We start from the raw sequence: 22,500 nt of genomic DNA, 5'->3' as shown, positions 1-22,500 counted from the left end.
TTTTTTTGTCTTCCAAAAACCGATACCGATATTTTCCGATAATATTGGACATCCCTAAATGTCAGTGTATGTGCTCAGAACAAACAGTTCTTGTATACAGGTGCAGGGGCCAGCATGGCCTCATCATGACATCAGTGACAGCAGATATGATTTACGGAGTTGGTCTCTCTTCTACTCTCCTTTGCTCCTCTGTGCATCTAACTCTGATCTCTCTGAGACAGAGAGACTTGCTTTGGCAATACATTATTATGTGTTGTCATGTCAATAAAGCCTATTTGATTTTACATGATTTGATTACATTGATTTTTATACACAGAGATACATAGAGATGCAGAGAGGGAGACATAAAGAGAGATACATAGAGAGAGAGAGAGTGTGTGTGTGTGTGTGTGTGTGTGTGTGTGTGTGTGTGTGTGCGTGCGTGCGTGCGCTCACCTTCAGCAGGGCTGAGGCCTCGTGCAGCAGAGATCATGGACAGGGTGGGGCTGCTGTGGACGGAGGTGCGGAGGTAGTGCTCCATGTGGGGGCTGACATAGGCGTGGGGGCTAAACGGAGACTCTCCCCCCGACGCCGCGGCGACCGCCGCCGCGTGGTGGGGCGACAGACGAATCAGAGAGATGTCTGAGAGCACCGGGCTGCCACTCAACCCTGGAGGACTGGAGAGAGAGAGAGAGAGAGAGAGAGAGAGAGAGAGAGAGAGAGAGAATGAGAGACAGACAGACAGACAGACAGACAGCGAGAGAGAGACAGTGAGAGAGAGAGAGAGAGAGAGTGAGTGAGTTAATTGTAACATCTCCATTGATCCTCAATTCCGCTTCCAGCAGCAAACCTCAGCTCCACCTCCTGCTGTCAATCCGTAATAATAATAAAAATAATAGCAATAATCTCCTCTCTATCCTCCCCTGAGCTACAGACAAGTCAGGACACACGTTCCCCCACCATGTGTGTTTGTGTGGGCCGGAGCCAGAATCCTCACAGCAGACATTACAGTATATCTGTGATAACAGGCATCGTCCGGATGTCTCCAGAATCTGATCCGGGGCTCTGCCTCGCCTCGCCACCGTCGACTTAACACACGAGCCCTCGTTTGAAGTTCCTCCCGATACGCCCGGCGGTCACGTCCAAAACCGTGCAGTAAATTTGTCATCGTTTGGCAGAGTAATAGATGTTCCTGCTCAGAGGAACATAGTTGGGGGGAGTGGGCGTTGTAATCGTTGATGATAACGCCCGAGGGCCAGGAGCGTGAAATAAATCCGTCTGCGTGGCCACCGGCGCTGGCGAGGCACTTTGACTTTACTGCTGCTCCTCGTGTCTGTGTGCTGAAGAGCATCTCTGGTGACTGTAGCCTGCAGTGGCCTCGGTGTGTGTGGCGAGGAACACCTAGTATGTATTAGTATTACTTACACACAAGCTATATGACTTAAATCAGAGGTAGGCAACCTTAGGCACGAGTGCCAACATTGGCACAGGGGAGGGGGACACTGGCATAGGTGTGAGAGAGAGTACATCTGTATGCAAATTACATCCTGCACACAATTCTACATTATTCAAACTCTTGACTAGAGAGTGAGTCTGGTGGGGTTATAGTCTAATCCTGATATGATGAAAGAAAATATTGTTAAAGAAGAAGCAAGGTTGTTACAGTATGTATTTGGACATAATACATAACATTAATGTTGATATGGCACACTGAGTATCAAGAAAATAAAAACATGGCACTTCATGTCAAAAAGGTTGCCGACCCCTGACTTAAATGTTCTTTATTTTTGGACCAAACGCTGATATTCAATATGCCTCCATATTCTCACCTTTATTGTGAATTCCATCAACCACATGAATCCTAGCATCCCTATTCTGGGCATGCCATGTCATTCAAAATGATAATAAAGCAAAAATAGGAGAACATTGGGCGAAGATAGCAAGATCTACAAGCTCACAAGTTGTGACCTTGATACAATATAAATAGTTAATCTGCAGTTTGTTGGAGGTGGTCTCTCTACTCTTCCATTGAGACATTTAGACCATTGGTGTCAGGTGGGACACCTACTGGTTGACTAGTAGTACTGCCTGAAGCTCATATGCACAATATCGCCCCTGGTCAAGTGGGGATTCCAGTGGGGGCTAAGCAGGGATTTCTTGGGTGAGTGGTAGATGTTTGGTCTCATACATGGAGACTCAGATTTGCAATCCGTGAAAAAAACTCAGGGATTGCAGCTTTAAAGACATAACACATTTTGATCATGTATTTTCCCTGAGTTACAACAGAATACCTTACACTGTCTTCACATGTACTGTACTGTACTGTACTGTACTGTACTGCACTGTACTGTACTGTACTATACTATACTGTACTGTACTGTACTGTACTGTACTGTACTTTGATAGGCCTCCTGCAGTACAGTAAGTTAAGAGTTAAGTTAAGTGTACAGGATTCTGTTCCATCGAATGCTTGTGTCACTTAAGATGTGCAACAATTTTTCCAACACCGTGTCCCTGAATATATTCAATATGTTGATATTACATTTTCATTTTCTCATTGTAATACAGATAATGTAACATTTCAGTACAGCTGTTCACCAGCACTTTAGCTGCCTGCAGTACAGGATCCCTGGGTTCCACTCCCCGCCCTATGGTCTACACATCCCTTGAGGTTTCGACCCTTTGCTCTTCGGGGTGGGCTCTCACCCGTCACCCACAGTAAAATCAGCTGTAACTCAGCCCTTGTTCTATGTGAGACCCTGACCACAGTAAAGAAATAAATAAAAAAGACCAACAAATAAATAAAAGAAAACAAAGACAAGTCTTGTCAAGGCTGTCATGTATTTGCATACTTTCTTCTTCATTTTTTCCCCCTTTCATAAACCAAAAAGTTGTTTTCTTTTCTTTTTCCTTTTATATATATTCATTGGTGGGCTCCTCAAAGTAATTAAAACCAAACACCAGTTGATTCTGATCAAGTTCATTGGGTCAATAACAGAATTAGCCCCAAACTCAGTTTTATTGGCAGGTGGGAATTAAAAGCACATCATAAACTGATGAATGACCATCGAGAATAGATGATTCATACATCTTCAAGTCAACTTCCTGGTTCATGTAACTACTTCCTGTGTCTGCCACTGCTCTGTAATGTGTGTGTGTGTGTGTGTGTGTTTTGACCTTTAAGTTAAAGTACCACATGGGAATGAGTAAGGATAATGACTGAAGCAAAACACAACACATTAATAGTCTATGCTCCTTTTTCAAGAAGCAAATAGCTTGAGGTCAGAACAGAACAGCAAAACATGACCATCTAGCAGCCATATGCTACGTGGTAGCCACTAGGCAGCCAAACTGAAGACAACATACAACTCGAGTGGATGTTTACAAAACATGGAAGAAGAACAACAAACAGCATTTGATTAAATGATCCAAATGATGGATTTACCAAGAAAACAAAGGCATCTGGTGAGGAAACACTTAAATTCTTCTACAGTAAGTGATGCAAGTTCTCTGCTGGACTGTTGAATGTGCCTGTTTGTGTTGGATGTTTTAGAAGGAAGATTATCTGTGATGCTATGGAGATGTTGTGTTGGCTGAGGACAGATGAAGTCTGTCTTTCTCTCTGTCTGGGCCATGATATTGGTTTATTTTCATGGATGTGATGTTTGGTGAAAGCTCATCAGTGTTGTATCTATTATATAAATGTTTGATCCAGAGAGGAGAGTTAACCTTGTAAGAACTTCCCCCAGGTCATGGCAGACTGCTGGGCTGTGGGAGGACTGGGGACAGCCTGTACCTCACAGTAAAATCCAGTGTTAATTCAAATTATTTCCGTTATATTTGTACAGTCTCAGAGTTATACAAATGACACATTAACACTGAAGATTTTACTCTGTCTCTGTCTCCTCAGAGGAAATGGGCAGGCCAGTTTATACATACATTACATGTATAACTAGGGCTTGGAGGGAGTTACGTTTGGACCAGTTTTTTCTCTCTCCATAATGTCCTCATCATATGAAGATACTGGAGCGTTTGTGTTGAACAAGGGTTTTCTGTCCAACATCATTGTAATTTAATTACTTATTTTTTGTTCATGTTCTGTTAGAAACGATTTGTTAAACATTGCCATCCCGCACTCTCACTACTAGGGGTATTAAGTGAAAATAAATAAATTCAGTGTTTGGCTTCCCCCAGTTTATGGCTGCTCATGATGATCGTTCAGGTGAGAGCTTTTAGGGCTTAAGTGTATTTCTCAGGGACACCTAGACATGTGTACTGGGTGTCACAGGGGACAAACTGGTGACCTTCTGATCACCAGAAGACCAGATGGCCTGTCTCTACCCACTAAGCTACGGCCGCCCTTTGATATTATTAATAGTCATCAAACGTCTCTTGCAAACCTGAATAGAATCTTTGTGATGGGTGCATTGTGGAGTAGACACATGATATGCCTGAAGATGGGCCTTGACCCAAACCTATTAAATCTCTATTGAGCACGTTCCTCAAATGATTAGTACTGTAGTGCCAGGAGAGTGTGTGTATGTGTGTGTGTGTGTGTGTGTGTGTGTGTGTGTGTGTGTGTGTGTGTGTGTGTGTGTGTGTGTGTGTGTGTGTGTGTGTGTGTGTGTGTGTGTGTGTGTGTGTGTGTGTGTGTGTGTGTGTGTGTGTGTGTGTGTGTGCAAAAGTTTAAGTCCTGTAATTAAACAACTGGACATTTTTGCTTAAGGGTGACTCTAGAGGAAATTCCAGGGAGCATGAAGGTGGACACAGCAGATGACCGTTTCTGAGATAATGTTGTTTGGTGTTGTACTGACCTTACCATCATCAAAGCCCTATGCTGCTAGCAGAGAATATGAATGCATCACAGTATTGGTGGCGTAACTGGTGTAATCTGATTACATCTACTCTGTCACCTATTGAATATGATGTTAGACAGACGGGTTGCTTTATTATGGTTATTCTAGCTGTGGTTGGTGAGTATCTCTGGCAGGTAGCCAGAGATCTTTACTTTTTTACTGTAGGTCTGGAAGTCATTTTCTGTGTTTTAAGATCAGATCTGGCTGCTGGGAAAAATGGCTGCAGAGTTTTCTGTGGGCAGTGGATGAAAAGAGAGTTGGTGATATTACAGATGTCCTAGTGGGGGGGGGGAGGGGGGTGTTTCAATGGAGGGGTGTTTCAGTGGAGGTTTCCAGTGGTGTAAAATAACTAAGTACATTTACTCAAGTACAATTTTGAGTACAGTTTTCAGTACTTTTACTTCTATTCCACTACATCTCAGAGGCATATATGATACTTTTACTTCACTACAATTATTTGAAAACTTTGTTACTTTGTAGATTTAGATTATTATCACAAAACATACATTAACCACTTCAACCCTATATACATTTCGGCCATTTGAAATTATCGATCTACAAGCTCACAACGTGTCGCGATTGTGAGCTTGTGGCCATGCTATTTTTTTTTTTTTTTTTACAATTTATACATTTGAAAACTTGTGAAATGGGACATTCTGCATAATGAGTACTTTCTACTTTGGTACTTAAGTACATTTTGGTACCAGTACTTTTGTATTTTTACTCAGTAAGACGTGTTTCAGTGGAAACGACGGTGTTTCGATGGAGCGTTCAGCGAAGAGGAGAGAGTTTCACTTTCAGTAGAAGAGGAGAGAGTGTTTCAGTGGAGGTTTTATTAGTGGGAGATGGGAGCGTGTTTCAGTGGAAGGGAAAGTGCGCCTGGCTGCAGAGAGCAGTTGCGATTCTGAAAAGCTGGGTCTGAGGCCTGGAGAGAGACTTGTTGGCAGTGTCCCAGTTCATACACCCCCCCCCCACACACACACACACACACACACACACACACACACACAGTACAACCACCAGTCTCTCATTCACATACTCCGTCTCTGTGTGAGTGCCAACCGACGCACGGAGGAACCAACACCCAGAGACCAGGCTCTCGTCGGTTTCCAGTAAAGGGGGTCTGGAAGCTGCCTGTCCGCCGGCCAACTTTATGCCAGCCGGCTGCTCTGCTCTCTACAGACTGGCTTATAAAGAGACCTCTGTTCAGTTTGTGTTCTGTTCAGTTCTGTTCAGTTTAGTTCAGGTCAGATCGGTTCTGCTTAGTTTCGTTTAGTTTTAGTTTAGTTCGGGTCACATCATAAGTGGTGGACAAAGTACTCGACCCCCTAGTGCTTGAGGCAAAGTATACGTAGATACTGCTGGTCAAATATTACTCGACTAGTGAAAGTTGTAAATTATGTACTTGCTTACCAGTACTTGCATTTAAAAATAGTGAAGTATTCAAAAGTACATGCGTTAAAAATACTAAGTATTTCAAAGTATGACATTTTCCAGAAAAAAAATAAAAATATCAATACTAGTGAAAATGGTTAATATTTGCATTATATTTGAAATAGGGCTTAAGTGGTTAATTTCATAATGTACTTTCTCCCTTCCTAGAAATGTAGTGGCGTGAAAGTCATAAGTATCCAAAAATACAAATACTCAAGTGAAGTACAAATACTTAAGTACATAAATGTACTTAAGTACCGTACTCAACTAATGGTCTTCATTACTGTCCAGTGTCCACCAATGCATATCATTAAGTACAGTTCTGTTCTGTTCTGGATAGTTTAGTTCAAGTCAGATCAATTCTGTTCTCTTCTCTTCAGTTCAGTTTACAGTGGTTCATTTTAGTGTTGTTTATTTTATTTTAGTTCCGTGTCAGAATGACAGAAATGAGAAGGAACAGGCGAACACACACACACACACACACACACACACACACACACACACACACACACACACACACACACACACACACACACACGCAGTGCACTGTTATTGTCATGCTGTGGAATGTTTCCCAGTTAAGGAACAGCTAAATTAGTTCTAATCCCAGACTTTAGTCTCTTTCCTCTCAGACCAGAGAAAACATCTTATCAAATCTTGAAAATGTTTGCTTCATACTGTAGATGTTTGTCTTAATCTCATTGAGTGCCATTGACGTGTTTCACGTGTTTTACCGCAATGGCGCAACGTGCCAATGACGTGTTTGACGTGTTTTTGAAAAAAATGTAAAAAAAACGTTCAGAACCCAAGATATATCATCATTTGAAAATGTGCTGCTCCATTCACTTCTTGTTTAACTTATTACTGAAAAAGGCTGTATCTCGGCTCCTGAGCACTTTTTTTTTACTATGTATTTTTCAATGTTATTATGTTATTTTCAAAAGCCAGACAATTAATGTCAACAAGGTCCAATGACCTCGTTGACATTTGTGAAACCACACATCGATTATACTGGAGATAAATATTCTGTGACTACTTGAAAAAGGTATGAGAAAATTGAAAAATTGCTGGCACAGTTCGCAATTATTTTTCTAATTCATTGGCACTGAATGAGTTAATCATCTCTGCCAGGCTAAAGGCAGGGGCGAGATCATGTGTTCGCTCCTGTTTGTGTGTCTGTCCGTGGCTAACCGCAAACTACACTGAACTACTACATGGATCAGTGTCAAATCTCTTGTGCATGCTGCCAGCTAGCCAGGGAACTCAATCTGAGTATTTTGTCAAAATGAATGAATTTATAACCTCCGACGCCCCATCCCTTCAGGCTATAGGATGAACGTCCCATAGTTGGAAGCCAGTCTGGAGCAGTGTGGAACTCCATAGTTGGACAAGATTGACATCATCAGTATGGGTAGCCCACCCGGCCTGGCGGAGATATGCCCTCCACAACCATTGTAGTTTAAATTCTAGGAGGATTAGAACTAGTTCATATTTGCATTCCAATGATAGTGTATCTGACATAATAAAGCCGTAATATATTTTTGGTACGGGAACTACTTTTATCAATGGACTAGGCAGTATTTCATTGATATGGCCATCAGAATGATATATTTCTGTTAAAAAAATGTACATACAGTACCTTCTAATTATATTCTCCAAATGACAATGTATGGCATTGCTCCCCTTTCAAAGCAACAAAACAGTGTGTTGTTAATCCCATATACCCAGCAGCCCCGGGGGCAGCCTGACATGTCAACACACAGCAGCGTAGGTGAGCAGTGAGTGCATGTTTTGAGGCTGTGATAATAAGGTGAAATTTATTGCCGTTGCCTGACAGGAGGCAGCAAATAGCAGTCCTCCGTGACAGGTACCATTATTGAAGGCCTTGTCGAACCGCCCTCTCCCTGACAAGATGTTACTTGAAGTGTGCGTGCATATGTGTGTGTGTGTGTGTGTGTGTGTGCGTGTGTGTGAGTGTGAGTGTGTTTCCTTAGTGGTTTTAGTTACAGAGGTGTTGGGCAGTGCTCAGCGGGAGGTCTGTTAAGTGCCCACCATCATAGCTGATGTAGCTCTGTGCAAAGTTTACCTGAGGGAGTCGCTGATTAGTGGAACTAGCTTGGTACAGATGACAAGTATAGAGGAATGATTATAGATGATTTTAAATCAATTTAGTTGGGTACAGATGACAAGCAGAGACATTATTATACTATTTGAGAGAAAGAGCGAGAGAGGGGGGGGGGAGAGAGAGAGAGAGAGAGAGAGAGAGAAAGAATGAAGAGAGCTGGTGGAAGCAAGAGTCCATGTTTCCAGGAGGTAATTGCTGTTTGCTTGGCTGCTCAGTACTGTATGATTATAACTCTGTGATCCATTGTTACGGTCTGATTGTGGACAGGGCAGAGCTTGTTGAGTCAGTGTGTGAGTCAGGAAGTACACACCAACATACTATAGTACATACCATACAACACACCACAACTATACAGACACTGAAGGAGGCCTTACGTACCAGAATAAACAACACACCACAATTACAGCATGGATGAGTGTATCATGTAAACATCACCCAGATCATCTACTAATCAGGGTCAGGTCTTATTCACACAGTTAAAGATTGGTTTGAACTTAATGTGCTGTACTGTACTGTAACTTTCCATTTATGTACAGTAGGTAGATATAGATAGATAGATGATCAAGCCATGAAGACCTGGCAGTCCTTTTTGATGGTCTGAATTGGTGGTCCGGGGACCACCAGTGTTCCTTGAGGGGTCTCCAGGTGGTCCCCAGCTAAATGATGTAGAGTTGGTAACCAAATGGGCCGTTATAGATCTTTAACTCTTGAGAGCGTAACATTTTACGCTGTCTAGAGTTAAATTATTGTTAAACATCTGCATTACTTAATTTACAAGAAGTCTACACAATTAGAGAATGTAGAGGAATTGTTATTTTGACAAACTCTTATCCAACGATAACAAAATATAGTTTTTTGGTCTGAGAGGCTAAATGTCATCAAATGGTGGTCCGTGGTTCAAATGGCGAATACATAATGGACCTTGATATGAAAAAGATTGTAAACCACTGGTCTGAATGATCAATTTGATTTGGTTCTGCCTGACTGTTTATTTGAGGGACTACATATCTGCCTGTCTGTCTGTAGTACGTACGCTTACACTATCTGCCTGTCTGCCTATCCTATCTGCCTGTATTTCTGATAGGCTGATAATGTATAGGCACTGGCAGTTAATCTGACTCATAATCAATTTGTCTATCTGTCTGCCTGCCTTCCTAGCCAACTTAACAAGTTAGTATTTGCCTCTCTGGCATGCTGTCTCTTTTCTGGGCGTTGGGTGAATTATGACACCCTCTCTCTCTCTCTGTCTGTAGTCCTGGGTAGGCGCAGTGATGGAGATGAATCACCAGGCTGGCCCTCAGGGGCCGGGCTGAGATAAATCATCCTGCATGGCCCTCATGGGGCCCAGCTGAGAGCCTGACTATAGTTGTTTTGGGGTCCTGATCAGGAAGGACACGGTGGATTTGGTCAGGACTGCAGACTTAACTCCCCATCTCCCACTGCTGTCTGACTCTACCTCACCCCCTAGCACTCCTCATTCCTTGTATCACTTCTTGTTGCCTGTTTTGATAGATGTTATACTAGGCAGATGTATGTTGGGTTACTTCTTCACATGTATTTAGAAAGACATATACTGTTTGCTATATTATAGTATGTACTCTGATCTTGCACAATGCATATGTTGCTCTCAGTGGTGTAAAGTAACTAAGTACATTTACTTAAGTACTGTACTTAAGTACAATTTTGAGGTGTTTTTACTTTACTGGAGTATTTCCAATTGGATAAGAGCATCTGATGAAATCCTAAATTGTAATTGTAACATTGTCACAGTTTGATACTGTACAACTCTCTCTCTGTTTACCTACACACACACACACACACACACACACACACACTCACTCACTCACTCACTCACTCACTCACTCACTCACTCACTCACTCACTCTCTCTCTCTTGTTCAGCACCACTCTTTATTGTCTCTGCCAGGCCGAAAGCATGGCGAGAGAGTATGTTTTGTTTGTATTCGTTTCATCTTGATATGCTAAGGTGTGGTTTAAGGTGGGAGTTATTTGGAGTTTCTGCAAAGGAAACTCTATGGGACAGCTGTAATCTACTTTAATGAGCCGGGATTGTACATAGGGTAATTATCTATTACTGGTCTCTATGGCTGTCCCATACTTTACCGTAAGGAATGTGTTTTCTTTTTAGTTTTTTAGCATGAGAGAATGACATGACGACCATGTGAACTGTGTTCTGTTTTTTGGGGGGTGAGGGATATTGATTTGCGACATAGCAGCGTCAGATTGATGGGTCCCTGGTTCGCTCATGAAGAACATTCCTGGCAGTAAGTCAGTCAGCCAAGACCAGAGACCCACCCATCAGCCAAGACAGCCAACCCAAAGACAACAACACCCCTGTCCAATCAGCACGCTGGATACACATATTCATATACAGATGCACATACACAACGACACAAGCTCTCTGTACACACAGATAAACTGTGTTGGGGAGGGGAGAAGCTATTCTGAAAATGTAGTTAAGCTAAGCTACCAATTACTATACGCTGGAAATAGCTGTGCTTACTAACATTTCTACTAATGAATGTTGATTCCAATGGAAGACATAATGCAATTGTAATGGACCCTTCGCTAAGCCCCACCCACTCCACTCTGTGACTGGTGGTGCGAAGTTAGTCACACCCAGGCCTGGCAGCGCCTGGCAAACTCTGCTTCTCACCCATTGACTTGCATGTTAAATGATGGATTTTCCCCTTAAAAATAATCGATCATTTCAGGAGCAAGAGCTTCAAAATCTCTTCTAAATCTAGTCAACAAGGCCTGCAGTAGGCTATGCACTGGACAAATGTGCATGACATTATTTCAATAAACTAAAAACATGGGAAATGTTAGAGGGAGTAATAGCCATGGATACACGACGGTCGACTGTCACGGCCGTCATGGATGAACTTCAACCTGGTGTTTGCACGTTCTCCATTTATGGCCCCGTACATCTACATAAACGTTCATATTTCAAATATAAAGTGCTTATCCCATGGCCACGGATGTTACATTTATGTACAGGCTCTCAGAAGTACCCGTATCATCCGCATTGTTCAATAAAAATAATCTGATCGGTGGCCATTTTCTCCATACGCTTTCAACTGAGCGACCCTATTGGTTCATAGGTGTATTGCACTCTGATACATTATGAGAAAATGGCCACTGATCGGATTAAAATGCTTTTTATTGAACAATACAGAATATACGGGTACTTTTGAGAGTCCCGTGCATAATTGTAACATCCGTGGCCATGGGGTAAGCACTTTATATTTGAAATCTGAACGTTTATATAGATGCACGGACCGTAAATGGAGAAAGTGCAAACACCAGGTTGAAGTTGATCCATGACTGTAACATGAGTTTTCATGTACCGCAGGGTAAGACTGCATTAGCAGTTAATAAATAGACGAACAAATGAATTAATATACTTTAACGTGCGGAATCCGAAACAGGCAGCGCTGTGATTCTGAATTTTGTTACGATTACGGTGATTAGTAGCCTATTATTGACAGCACCTGGGCGAGTGAGTCGTGTCGTGTAACTTTCCTGACATTAAGCTGTGTATGTGTTCAACAACACAGCCATGCAGCCTTGCAGTTTAAGTGCAGATTTCAGCTTGGGAAAAGCAGCCTCCAACGGGGTTGGGTACGTGGTTCATAGTCACCATTGCGTTATCGTGGTATTCCTATTCTTGCTATTATGTTGCAAATGATTGTGTGTGTGCGGGCGAAATAACATTGACAGAGCTATGTCAGGTGATGAAAGCTTGCCAGACCTATGCCAGGCTAACAACGGTTGCTAAGCTGGCATTGGACAATCGCTTTTGGGGTGGGGTTTAGCGAAGGGTCCATTCAAAACCAATTTCTGTATAAGTCAGCAATATCAAGGATATTACTCTGTGTGTGTGTGTGTAGCCTATATATATATATATATATATATATATATATATATATATAATATCTCTGCTTCATACTGTATATATCTCCTTCAGCTGCATTACCACATAATAGTGACACAAATGACTCACATAATACTCCATTCCTCCTGCTGGGGGTTGATAAATAGCTTTTTTTTTTTTTTTGTCAAGACACTCAGATAATTGATGGAAAAAATAGATAATAATTAGATTTAGTAAATAGTTCAAATACCGCGCACACTGGAAACACATCCAATACTGGAAAGTATAGCTAACCTTGAAGTTCTGCTACTAAGCTACACCCCAACACTGCAAATAAACACACACACACACACACACACACACACACACACACACACACACACACACACACACACACACACTCCCACCCGCTGTTATCCTTCCGTGTTACTTAGCCAAACCAAACCAATGATGTTAAAAAAACAACCAACAAACCAAATGTCTGCTGTGTATAACAACCCATTTAATCAACACATTCCCGCCTCAGGGGGTCGGCCACCAGTCTGACTGTCTGCCGGAGGGGAACCACAGGCTTCTGCCACACAGGGAAACCATGAGCTTATCTCATCTCAAGCCTGATTTATACGTATTTGCGCACCAATGTTGCGTACTAAAATAGCCAATTTACAAGCTCACAAAGCGTCGCAGCGCTGACACATTGTGAGCTTGTAGATTGGCTATTTTCGGCTTCAGCTTTCCAGCAGCCAACTCTGCAGTCTCACCACCGTCCAACTGCCTCCCTCGAAAAGCACGAGAAACAAAAAAAAAAGTTAACCGCGAAATGAGCCAGCGGAGGGCTGTGTTTTCCCCTCATCCATATTTGCGTTGTTGTTTGAGGTTGCGGGAACGGAAGGCTGGATTTCGGATGCTAATTACCCATCAGACACACACTGGCACAGCGGCCTGCTTCCCTGGATTGTGGCTTTGCTCTGAGAACGCCCGACTATAACATAACGACAAACTTTACTGTTGAACCCATGAATGCTCATAACTTTCATTCACTCCTCTATCTCTCTATCCGTCTCTCTCTCTCTCTCTCTCTTTGTCTCTCTCCCTCCGTCTCTCTGCCCCTCCCCCTGCCTCCTTCTCTCTCCCTCTCCATTTCTCTCACTCTCTCTCCCTACATTTATTTCTCTCCCTTCCCTTCTCACTCCCCCTCCTCCCATTTCTGATTTCTCTCCCCAGTTCTCCCCTCCCTCTCTCTCTCTCTTTCTCCCCCCTCTCCCCCTTCATTTCTCTCTCTCCATCCCCCTCTCCCCTTCTCTCTCTCCCCTTTCTCCCCCTTAATTTCTCTCTCCATCCCCTTCTCTCCCTCCCCTCTCTCCCCCTCTCACTCTCTCCCTCTTTCTCTGGCATGCTAAATACCATGTGACACGCACAGACCGCTAGGCTGAGGTCACTACCTAGCATCCCGCGGGTTGCTGGGTTCAAACCCTGGGCTCCGTAAACCCATTTGAAATGACGTCAACGTCCCGCTGCCACCGTGCCCTTGAGCAGGGCACTATGAAGTATGCTTACACAGTCCTGAGGGGCACCACATGGTTCCGAATCTGTATCTGGGTCTATTTTACTGTGCAACGGCTCAGAGGTTTTACAATAGAATGGTATTATAACCTCTCATAAAAATCTACTGCTTCTTCCTGTGGGGTTGTGGTTTGATGGGCTGAAGCACAAAGACTTAACTCTCTCTGTCTCTCTATCTCTCTCTCTCTCTGTGGAAACTGACTTCATTTTACGTGAGAAATAAGGCATGCAGTTGCTCAATTTTGATTAATTTCACATTTACATCGGCTGGTTAAACCACATGACCCCAGCGTCCCGATTTTGAGGCCAACATTCGGTGAAATAGCCGATCTACATGCTCACGACCCGTTGCGTTGCAACGCATTGTGAGCTCATAGATCAGCAATTTTTTTGGCTAAGAGATTTGGTGTAGAGGGGGCAAAATAGAGGTTCTAGTATAGACCCCTAGGGGACTCCGGTTTTAAGTGGTTAAAAAGGTTTTGACACTCCTGGAGAGTGCAGAGTTTAAATCCCATAGCCCGAGGAGACGTTCATCTGCAGTTTACAGTAGCTAAACACATCACTCGTTCTGACGAAAAGGCTCCACATAGGATCCACTGGTGTGTCCTCCCTCCAAGCTCCTCTACTCTCTAACCTCACGTTACCAGACCTTTCCGCAGTACCTGTGGATACGGTCTAGATCCCACCTTCCATATCCGGTAATTCGCACATTTACACTATATATCCACGCACCGTTTCCTACTCCTCTGGCCTTTCTAACCTGTCTGCGGTGTATTCACGTCACCATTTGGTATCACCTCATCTTGCTTGGAACCTTGACGGAGGTACACAATCTTTGCCAGATGGAATACCGTAAAAGTCGAGTCGAGTTGAACTGGTACCGTACAGTGTAAAAGCGCCACTTATCTGCCTGGAAAGTGCTCCCATTACCAATGTGTTGCACTTCAAAGGTGTTGTTCTGCGATACTGTATAGTATTTGAATACTTAAATACTTTTGAAGCCAACTTGACTGTAAACGTTTTTAACGCAACAGTGGACTCTCTAAAGTTTCATGTTTTTTTTTTTTACGTCTACACTGACTTTTCCTTTTAACCAGTGCACTGTTCTCCTCTTTCTGCAGCAGAGGATTTATTGTTTGGGTCGTCAGAGGAGTTTCTCTGTTTTGTTGGCAGAGAGCTGCTCCATTGTGAACCATGCCAGAAGCTCTGCAGGACCTCACACCACAACTAGATAGGACAGGAAATGTTAACACACATATCTCTCTCTCTCTCAGCTGCATCTCTCTTTCTCTCATCTCTCTTTTAACTACTAATCAGGGCCGGATTAGCACTATGTGGTGCCCCAGGGCGACCTCAAGTTGAGGTGCCCCCCAAAGCGCACGGGCGCCGAAATCGTGCACTCGCTAGAAAAATTGGCGGATTTTGTTAGTTTCTTTTCGGTTTTTGGTTACTTTATTTCGGTTTTAGGGTTAGGGTTATGTTAAGGTTATGTTATTTAATTCTTATTAAAAAATAAATAAATAATTGGGTGCCCCCATTGGCTGGTGCCCCAGGGCACTCGCCCCCAACGGCCTATGGGTAATCCGGCCCTGCTACTAATGAAATATCACAATAACTTTGGACCAAATACCTTGATAGCATATTGTGACAATATAAATTTTCTTTTTTTAGTGAAGATAGAAGAACATGAACAAATCCAAGGTTCTGGATTTGTTCAAGTATAAATAATTGATAGGAGGAAGCACTTTACAATGGTATTATTATTATTGCTGCTGTTATTGTCGTTGCTGCTGCGGCTGTCTTTCTACAGGGTACACCAGCTCAGTTGCCTTGTGGTTAGAATGTCCGCCCTGAGTGACTGGGAGATCAGGGTTCAATCCCCAGGAAAGTTATACCAAAGACTATAGAAACGGGACCCGATACCTCTCTGCTTGGCACTCAGCATCAAGGAGGGTTGGATTGGAGGAAGTCCCTGTGACATACTGGCGTCATGTCCAGGGGGTATACTTGCACATCAAGCCGCATCACGCTACGGAAACAGGAGATAGGCTCCTGACCTCTGGGCCACATGGGCTACTTACAGGGTACAAGACGGCTCCGTAGAGTGGAATAAGCAAAGGTGACAGTTGTCATGACAAGTGACCGAAGCGCCTGTTAGGACTTACCCATGCATGTGGAGAGGGTGTGGCTCGTAATGGTACCGCCCCTCATGGTGTCGCATGTCGATGGGGATGGGCGTGTGGAAGGTAGGGAAGACATGATGAGCACCTGGGGGAGAGAGAGAGAGAGATGGAAAGAAATCAGTAAAGGAACAAAAGCTTCAATTATAAACTTCAAAGCTTCTTAACCGGAAAACTGAAATTGATTGAAATAAAAAGCAGTGAGAGAGACAGTCAACCAATAGTAAGGATTACAAGGTTCAGATCCTAGATCAGCGACATTACAATCAACCAATGGTATAAGGAGTACAAGCATCAGATATATATCAGTGGACAAAGCATCTCTTGTGATTGCGTGATAGTTGACGGAATGTGTTTGTGTACAGTATAGTGCGGCGTTCCGTGATAGGCTCCATGCCCGCCTCACAGCGGGAGGTGCAATAACAGCGTTTTACAGTTCCCATAATGCCGCTGTAATGGGAACCTTCCAGTCTGTCAGAGGCAGATCGGGCGCTGAGAGAGTGCAGGTCCATTTTAACGGTCTGCCCCGTCTAATAAGACCAACGCAAAGTCTTTTATTGTAACACACAACAATGAGTTGCGTTCCTTTTATACGAGGGACAAAGAATGTGTAAATGAAGCATTTCCTGCCGTTTTCAAAAGGTCTGCTGGCTTCAGGGAAAACGGGTCTCATTAGAAGCGCACAGCAGATATGCATTAATTACTGCTATTACAGCGTCTGAGTACACAGGCTTTAGAGTTCAAGTCTTTAGATGTTTAGGGTGGATGAGCGGAGCTCCGTTTAAACAGTGCAACAACAGGCAGCTGCATCTCGACATGTTTTAATGATCAGGGAAAAACAAACTAAAGGGATGTTAACCACTTAAGACTTAAGTCCTGTATACTTCGTCGTGGGACGGATAACGAAAATAGCGATCTACAGTGCGAGCTCACAACACGTCGATCCCATCTCCTTGGGGTTCATTCCTATAATAGCTGGTTGGCTGTCCGTGGTTCATCAAGCCTCGGGTGAACTTGGAGCGACAGGGTCAAAAGTCAAAGCTTAGCGAGAACATATTTTAAAGCCACAATCCGTAAGTTTTATGTCCTACCCCGGGATTCGAACCCGGGTCTCCTGTGTGGGAGGCCGCACATCTGCTGCTCAGATAAGAGTGAATCTCCGCTTGGCAGGGGGATTTATTGTGCTAATGAGCTTCAGCAGGCACGTGCACACATAGACATGAAAGGGGGCTCGAACCCCTGCCCCTTTACCCGTCGGTAAAAAAGTGCCCTCTCCAGACCATGGACGCAGCATTTTATTATTATGGTGAAAGAAACTCAAATGCCATCCCTCTCGAAGGCAGCATTCAAGCCTAACGGTGCGTTTTAACAGCGGGCGATCAGCGGGCGATCAGGATAGTATTTTCCGGAAGTGCATTATATGTCTATGAGAGCCGGCGACTACTGGCGATAGGGCGAAGTGGGCGGGGGGGCGATGAAAGATGGATTTTCTTTATCTTTTGGACGATGTCGCCCGGGATCGCCCGAGAGTCGCCCGCTGTTAAAAAGTGCTGTAAGAGAACCTTTCTTACTCTCCTGAACTTGAATGCAGCATTTTATGTTGAAAGAATCGCCTTCTGTAGAAATCCATGCCGTACACCACATCTCCAGTAAAGCTTGATTATACCTAATTGAGCGCTGTGTCGCGCACATGGAATTATAGCCGATCTACAAGCTCACAACGTTGTGAGCTTGTAGATCGGCTATTTTCGGTACGCGATACCGCGCACAACGAAGTATATGCCCAATCGAAACGAATTTGTGGACAAAAAAGTATTATACTGTTAATTTCCTCTCTCTCTCTCACTCTTTGTCACTCAGTGTAAATCGGCTAATTTCGGTATAGAAATGGTGTAATGGGGAATGGTGTAGAAGGGGGGAAAAAGAGTGGGCCAAGTACTGATTCAACGCTGATCAACTAAGCATTGGTTTAGTAAGAACCTAGGGTTAACCTCTATCTGAGAGGAGTTCTGTGGAACGACAGAATCAACATGAGTAGGAAGCATGGAGGTCTGAATGCAGCAACAAAACCACAACCTAATTAATATTGAATGCTTGGTTGTGATGAAGCTTTTCAAGGAGGTTTCTATGAGTCAGCATTCCTAGGATTTGCTCTGAAATCCCTCCATGTCGCTCATTCGGACCGTCAGCCGTCACACGGCTAAGCCCATGGAGCCGCCGGGTCTCAGCGTAAAAGTCCCATTTTCTTCTTAAAACACCTTTTGTTGTTAGAGATGTGTTACTTTGTCCTCCGGCGCTGAGTTCCTGTGAAAACAAGGCGTAACAAGACTCCGGGCCTGCGGGCCGCGCTGGAATGCTCCGCGTAGTTTTTTCAGAGGATCCCAGACATAAAGACAGGCATTACTGCTACTTAACCCTGATTGAGGCTATTGTCACTGGGATTGGTTCGTGGCCTCCCCTCGCTCGTCCTCTTAGGACCCGAGGGGATGCCTGCTTCGACCGTGAGTCCAGTAGGGTTCCATTTGTAGTGGTGGAAAAAGTACTCACATTTTTTACTAAAGTAACAATACTGAAATGTAGAAATATTCTGTTACAAGTAAAAGTCCGGAATAGAAAATTTACTTGAATAAAAGTGCAAAAGTATTGGTATGAAAATGTACTTTAAGTACCAAAAGTAAAAGTAGACGTTATGCAGAATGTCCCAAGTTTTTCCAAGTTTAAAAAAAAAATCTTTTGAAAATAGCAGAACTACAAGCTCACAATGCGACGCATTGAGCTTGTAGATCGGCTATTTTCAAATGGCCGAAATGTATATAGGGCTGAAGTGGTTACTGTATGTTTTGTAATAATAATCAAAATCTACAAAGTAACTAGTAACTAAAGTTTTCAAATCTGAGATGTAGTGGAGTAGAAGTAAATGTACAGAAAATTGGAAGTACTCCAGTAAAGTAAAAAATACCTAAAAACTGTACTTAAGTACAGTACTTGAGTAAAAAGTACTTAGTTACTTTACACCACTGTCGATTTGTTGTAATACAAAAAAAATAAAGGGCATGGAGCATTTTCTTAACAAGCCCTATACCTCTTTGTGCGACAATTTGTGAAAATCTACAAGCTCACAACACGTCGTGGCACATTGGGAGATGCCAGGGTTAATGTGGTTACATGATTCTTTTTATTAAATTGTTAAATTGTGATATTATCAAACATAAATATCAACGGTAACATATCAGACAGTGTACATTTCCTAAAAGGAAATGCATGTATTTAATTTAGTCTGACCAGAGGCCGGCCATATAGATATGTTGAAACACCTCATGGCTAATTTATGCTTTGTCACTGTCGGCCACCGAAAATAGACGATTTACACCGTCGTACGACAAAGTGTAAATCAGGCTTCATGGTGACAATTAATGTCTTTCGTTCAACCCCGACCCCCCCCCTCTTTCTCTCTCTCTCTCTCTCTTTATTTTCCTCTCACTCGTCCTCTATCTCTCTCGCTCTTCTTGTCTTTTCTCGTCTCACAAACACAGCTTAGTGTTTGTGTCAAGATGTCTGACTGTTGCTGGAACTCAGCCAACCCTCTGAGAGAGAGAGAGAGAGAGAGAGAGAGAGAGAGAGAGAGAGAGAGAGAGAGAGAGAGGAGAGAGAGAAGAGAGAGAGAGAGAGAGAGAGAGAGAGAGAGAGAGAGAGAGAGAGAGAGAGAGAGAGAGAGAGAGAGAGAGAGGAGAAGAGAGAGAGAGAGAGAGAGAGAGAGAGAGAGAGAGAGAGAGAGAGAGAGAGAGAGAGAGAACTAAGTCAAGTTGTGTATTATAAAAGCCATGAGGACAAGCTGAGAGTGTGAGCTTTGTTTCAAGAGTGTCGACAGAAGTTGAAGCTTTGTGTGTATTCACCCTGCTTGACACTACTCTGTGTGTGTGTGTGGGGGGGAGGTCAAGGAGTAGGTCAGGAAGCCTGGAATTGGATCAAACAATGGCTTAATGAATGAATTCTTCTCTGAATTTACACTGAACGCTGGAGTTCTCAACCCATTAGTCACGCACGCACGCACACACGCACTCGTATGCACACACACACACACACACACACACACACACACACACACACACACACACACACACACACACACACACACACACACACACACACACTACTTTGTAACAGCACTTCAGATTGGACAGCCTTGTACCAGAGATTGTGATTGGACTCCCATAATAACCATATCAGATGGGGAGCGGTGCTGATTGGCTGGGTGGCTGATGACAGACAGGTGAACAGAGAACCTGTCTCACTGCTCTCAGAGAGGAAGCTGTCCTCTCTCTCCACCTCTCCCTCCCTCATCTCTGTCCTCTCTACTCTCTCTCTCTGGGTTCAGTGCAGCGTTGCCAAGTCTGCTTATTACAAGCGACTTCGGGGCTTGTTTTTCTGTAATGTCGCTTGTACATTTTGGAAGTTGTGGGTTGCGGTTATTTGGGCTTGTTTCTAAAGTGTGGTTGTTTCAGTTTAACCACTTTAACCCTACATCTGCTATTTTCGAACTTTTTTGGGGGAAAAACTCTTGAATGTTTTTGAAACATTTTAACAACATAAATCTTGTATGGGGGGGTCCTTGGCACAAAACATTTTCCGATAGGGATACGTGACCAACACATATTCATTTGGGGGTCCTTGACATGTAAATGTTTGAGAACCACTGCTCTTTAAACAACATTAGACAATAACGCTTGACTGAACGGCCCTAGTTGCTTATTTTGGGCTAATTTTCGTAGACCTAGTTGCTTGTTTCTCTCGCAAAATTTGGCAACACTGTTTCAGTGTTGAGTTGAGAGGACTAATTTTTCAGAGCAGTAATATAATGTACTGAGAAATGCACAGAGAGGGAGGGAAGGAGGGAGGGGGGGCAGAGAGGGGAGAAAGAGAGGGGAAAGAGAGAGAGAGGGAGGGTGGGCAGAGAGAGTAGAGAAAGAGTGAGCAAGAGAGGAGGAGGAGGAGGAGGAGGAGGAGGAGGAGAGATTAAGGGGTGCGCTTGATTGAGACAGGAAATTCCAGGAGGAAAAGTTGGCTTGGATCCTAACTACACACACACACACACACACACACACACACACACACACACACACACACACACACACACACACACACACACACACACACACACACACACACACACACACACACACACACACACACTGAGGCTGTGAGTTTCCCAGCAGTGCACTCTGGGTAAGCAGCCATGCAGTGTAAAGTGGTGGCGGGGGAGACGGCTTGTTACTGTAGTAAAAAAACTAAGAAAAAAAAACTCTCAGTGTGTGTTTAATCATGCACAGTCTGCATTTGTTTAGTCCGTTTGGGTGCATTTTTACACCCTGACAGTTCAATTAAAACGGAGGATTTGACTGCGTTGAAAAGAACAAACACACATAGCATGTGAGTGGCGACAGTAGGATTTATGGGCTTCCAGGAGAGCAGAACACACAGCCTCCTGAAGGAGTCACTAGTGGTGGACAAAATGTATTCAAGTATTCAAAAGTACAACTTATGAAGTACATTTAATTTTTAATATTAATGCATTGCTGTATTGAAATATAGAACCTTTTCTCCAAAATGTAAAAGAAATACAAAACAAAATGGTGATAGCCCTACTCTCTGAACCCACCAGCCGTGTGATCCATCACCTCTCCTAATTGTCCTGAGGTCTGCTCAGTTACAGACCCAGGGTCAGCTGTGCTCCAGTTAAGCTGTGCTGGTTTCCAGTGTTCAGGAGGAACAGGAGGCTAGTGAGAAACTAGCACACACACACACACACTAGCACACGCACTGTGTGCGTGTGTGTGTGTGTGTGTGTGTGTGTGTTTGTTTGTGTGTGTGCGCGCGCGAGCGTGCACGCGTGAAGACTGATGAGGTTTCAGTCTAATCAGGTACCTGGTCAAACTCCGATTTATCATCTTGAGCCCCCCCCCCTCCCCCCCTGACACACACACACACACACACACACACACACACACACACACACACACACACACACACACACACACACACACACACACACACACACACACGTGCACACAAACACACACGCACACACATGTGAGGGCCTGATTAGCTGATGTCCATACAGGGTGACAGTAGATATACAGTAAATACAATTGTCTGGATTAAGTTCCAAACTTCAAACAGCGCCCCCTGTCAGGGGCCCTTTGGCCCCGACAGACGCAGCTGACTGAGAAGCTGCTATAGCCAATCACAAAGAGCCTCAGTGATGATTATGGTCATCATATCCCATCCCCCATACACACTCATTCATAGCATAAAGTATCTTCAAATGGTGCTATAAATGACATGCTGGCACAGGCAGAGGATGGCCAGACTGAACATATAGGATGTGTGCTTCCTGTGATAATAGCGTTTTATTTCATGGACAATAATGGAACCTTGTTGTTGAATACATAGCAGTAGCACCATAGGA

The 22,500-nt window shown here is 43.6% G+C and overlaps 1 protein-coding gene across 3 annotated transcripts in view; it reads right to left on the bottom strand.

Annotated features, from left to right (window-relative positions):
- gli2a (GLI family zinc finger 2a) overlaps positions 1–22,500 on the bottom strand; it is a 102,842-nt gene that overhangs the window by 31,279 nt on the left and 49,063 nt on the right. For all 3 annotated transcript variants that reach the window (XR_013932040.1, XM_080412875.1, XM_080412876.1), the window contains exons 3-4: positions 16,020–16,122; positions 436–656 (exon numbers count right to left, since the gene is read on the bottom strand). Coding sequence is in view for 2 of the 3 variants with exons in the window: in XM_080412875.1 (XP_080269001.1) it covers positions 436–656; positions 16,020–16,122 (324 nt within the window). In the remaining variant the exon portion in view is untranslated. The remainder of the gene's footprint in view (positions 1–435; positions 657–16,019; positions 16,123–22,500) is intronic.

This window comes from Gymnoscopelus braueri, assembly GCF_963280865.1.
Source record: "Gymnoscopelus braueri genome assembly, chromosome: 18".
Classification (NCBI taxonomy): domain Eukaryota; kingdom Metazoa; phylum Chordata; class Actinopteri; order Myctophiformes; family Myctophidae; genus Gymnoscopelus; species Gymnoscopelus braueri.
The sequence above is the reverse complement of the archived record's forward strand: the minus strand, read 5'-3'. Positions and strand labels throughout refer to the sequence as shown.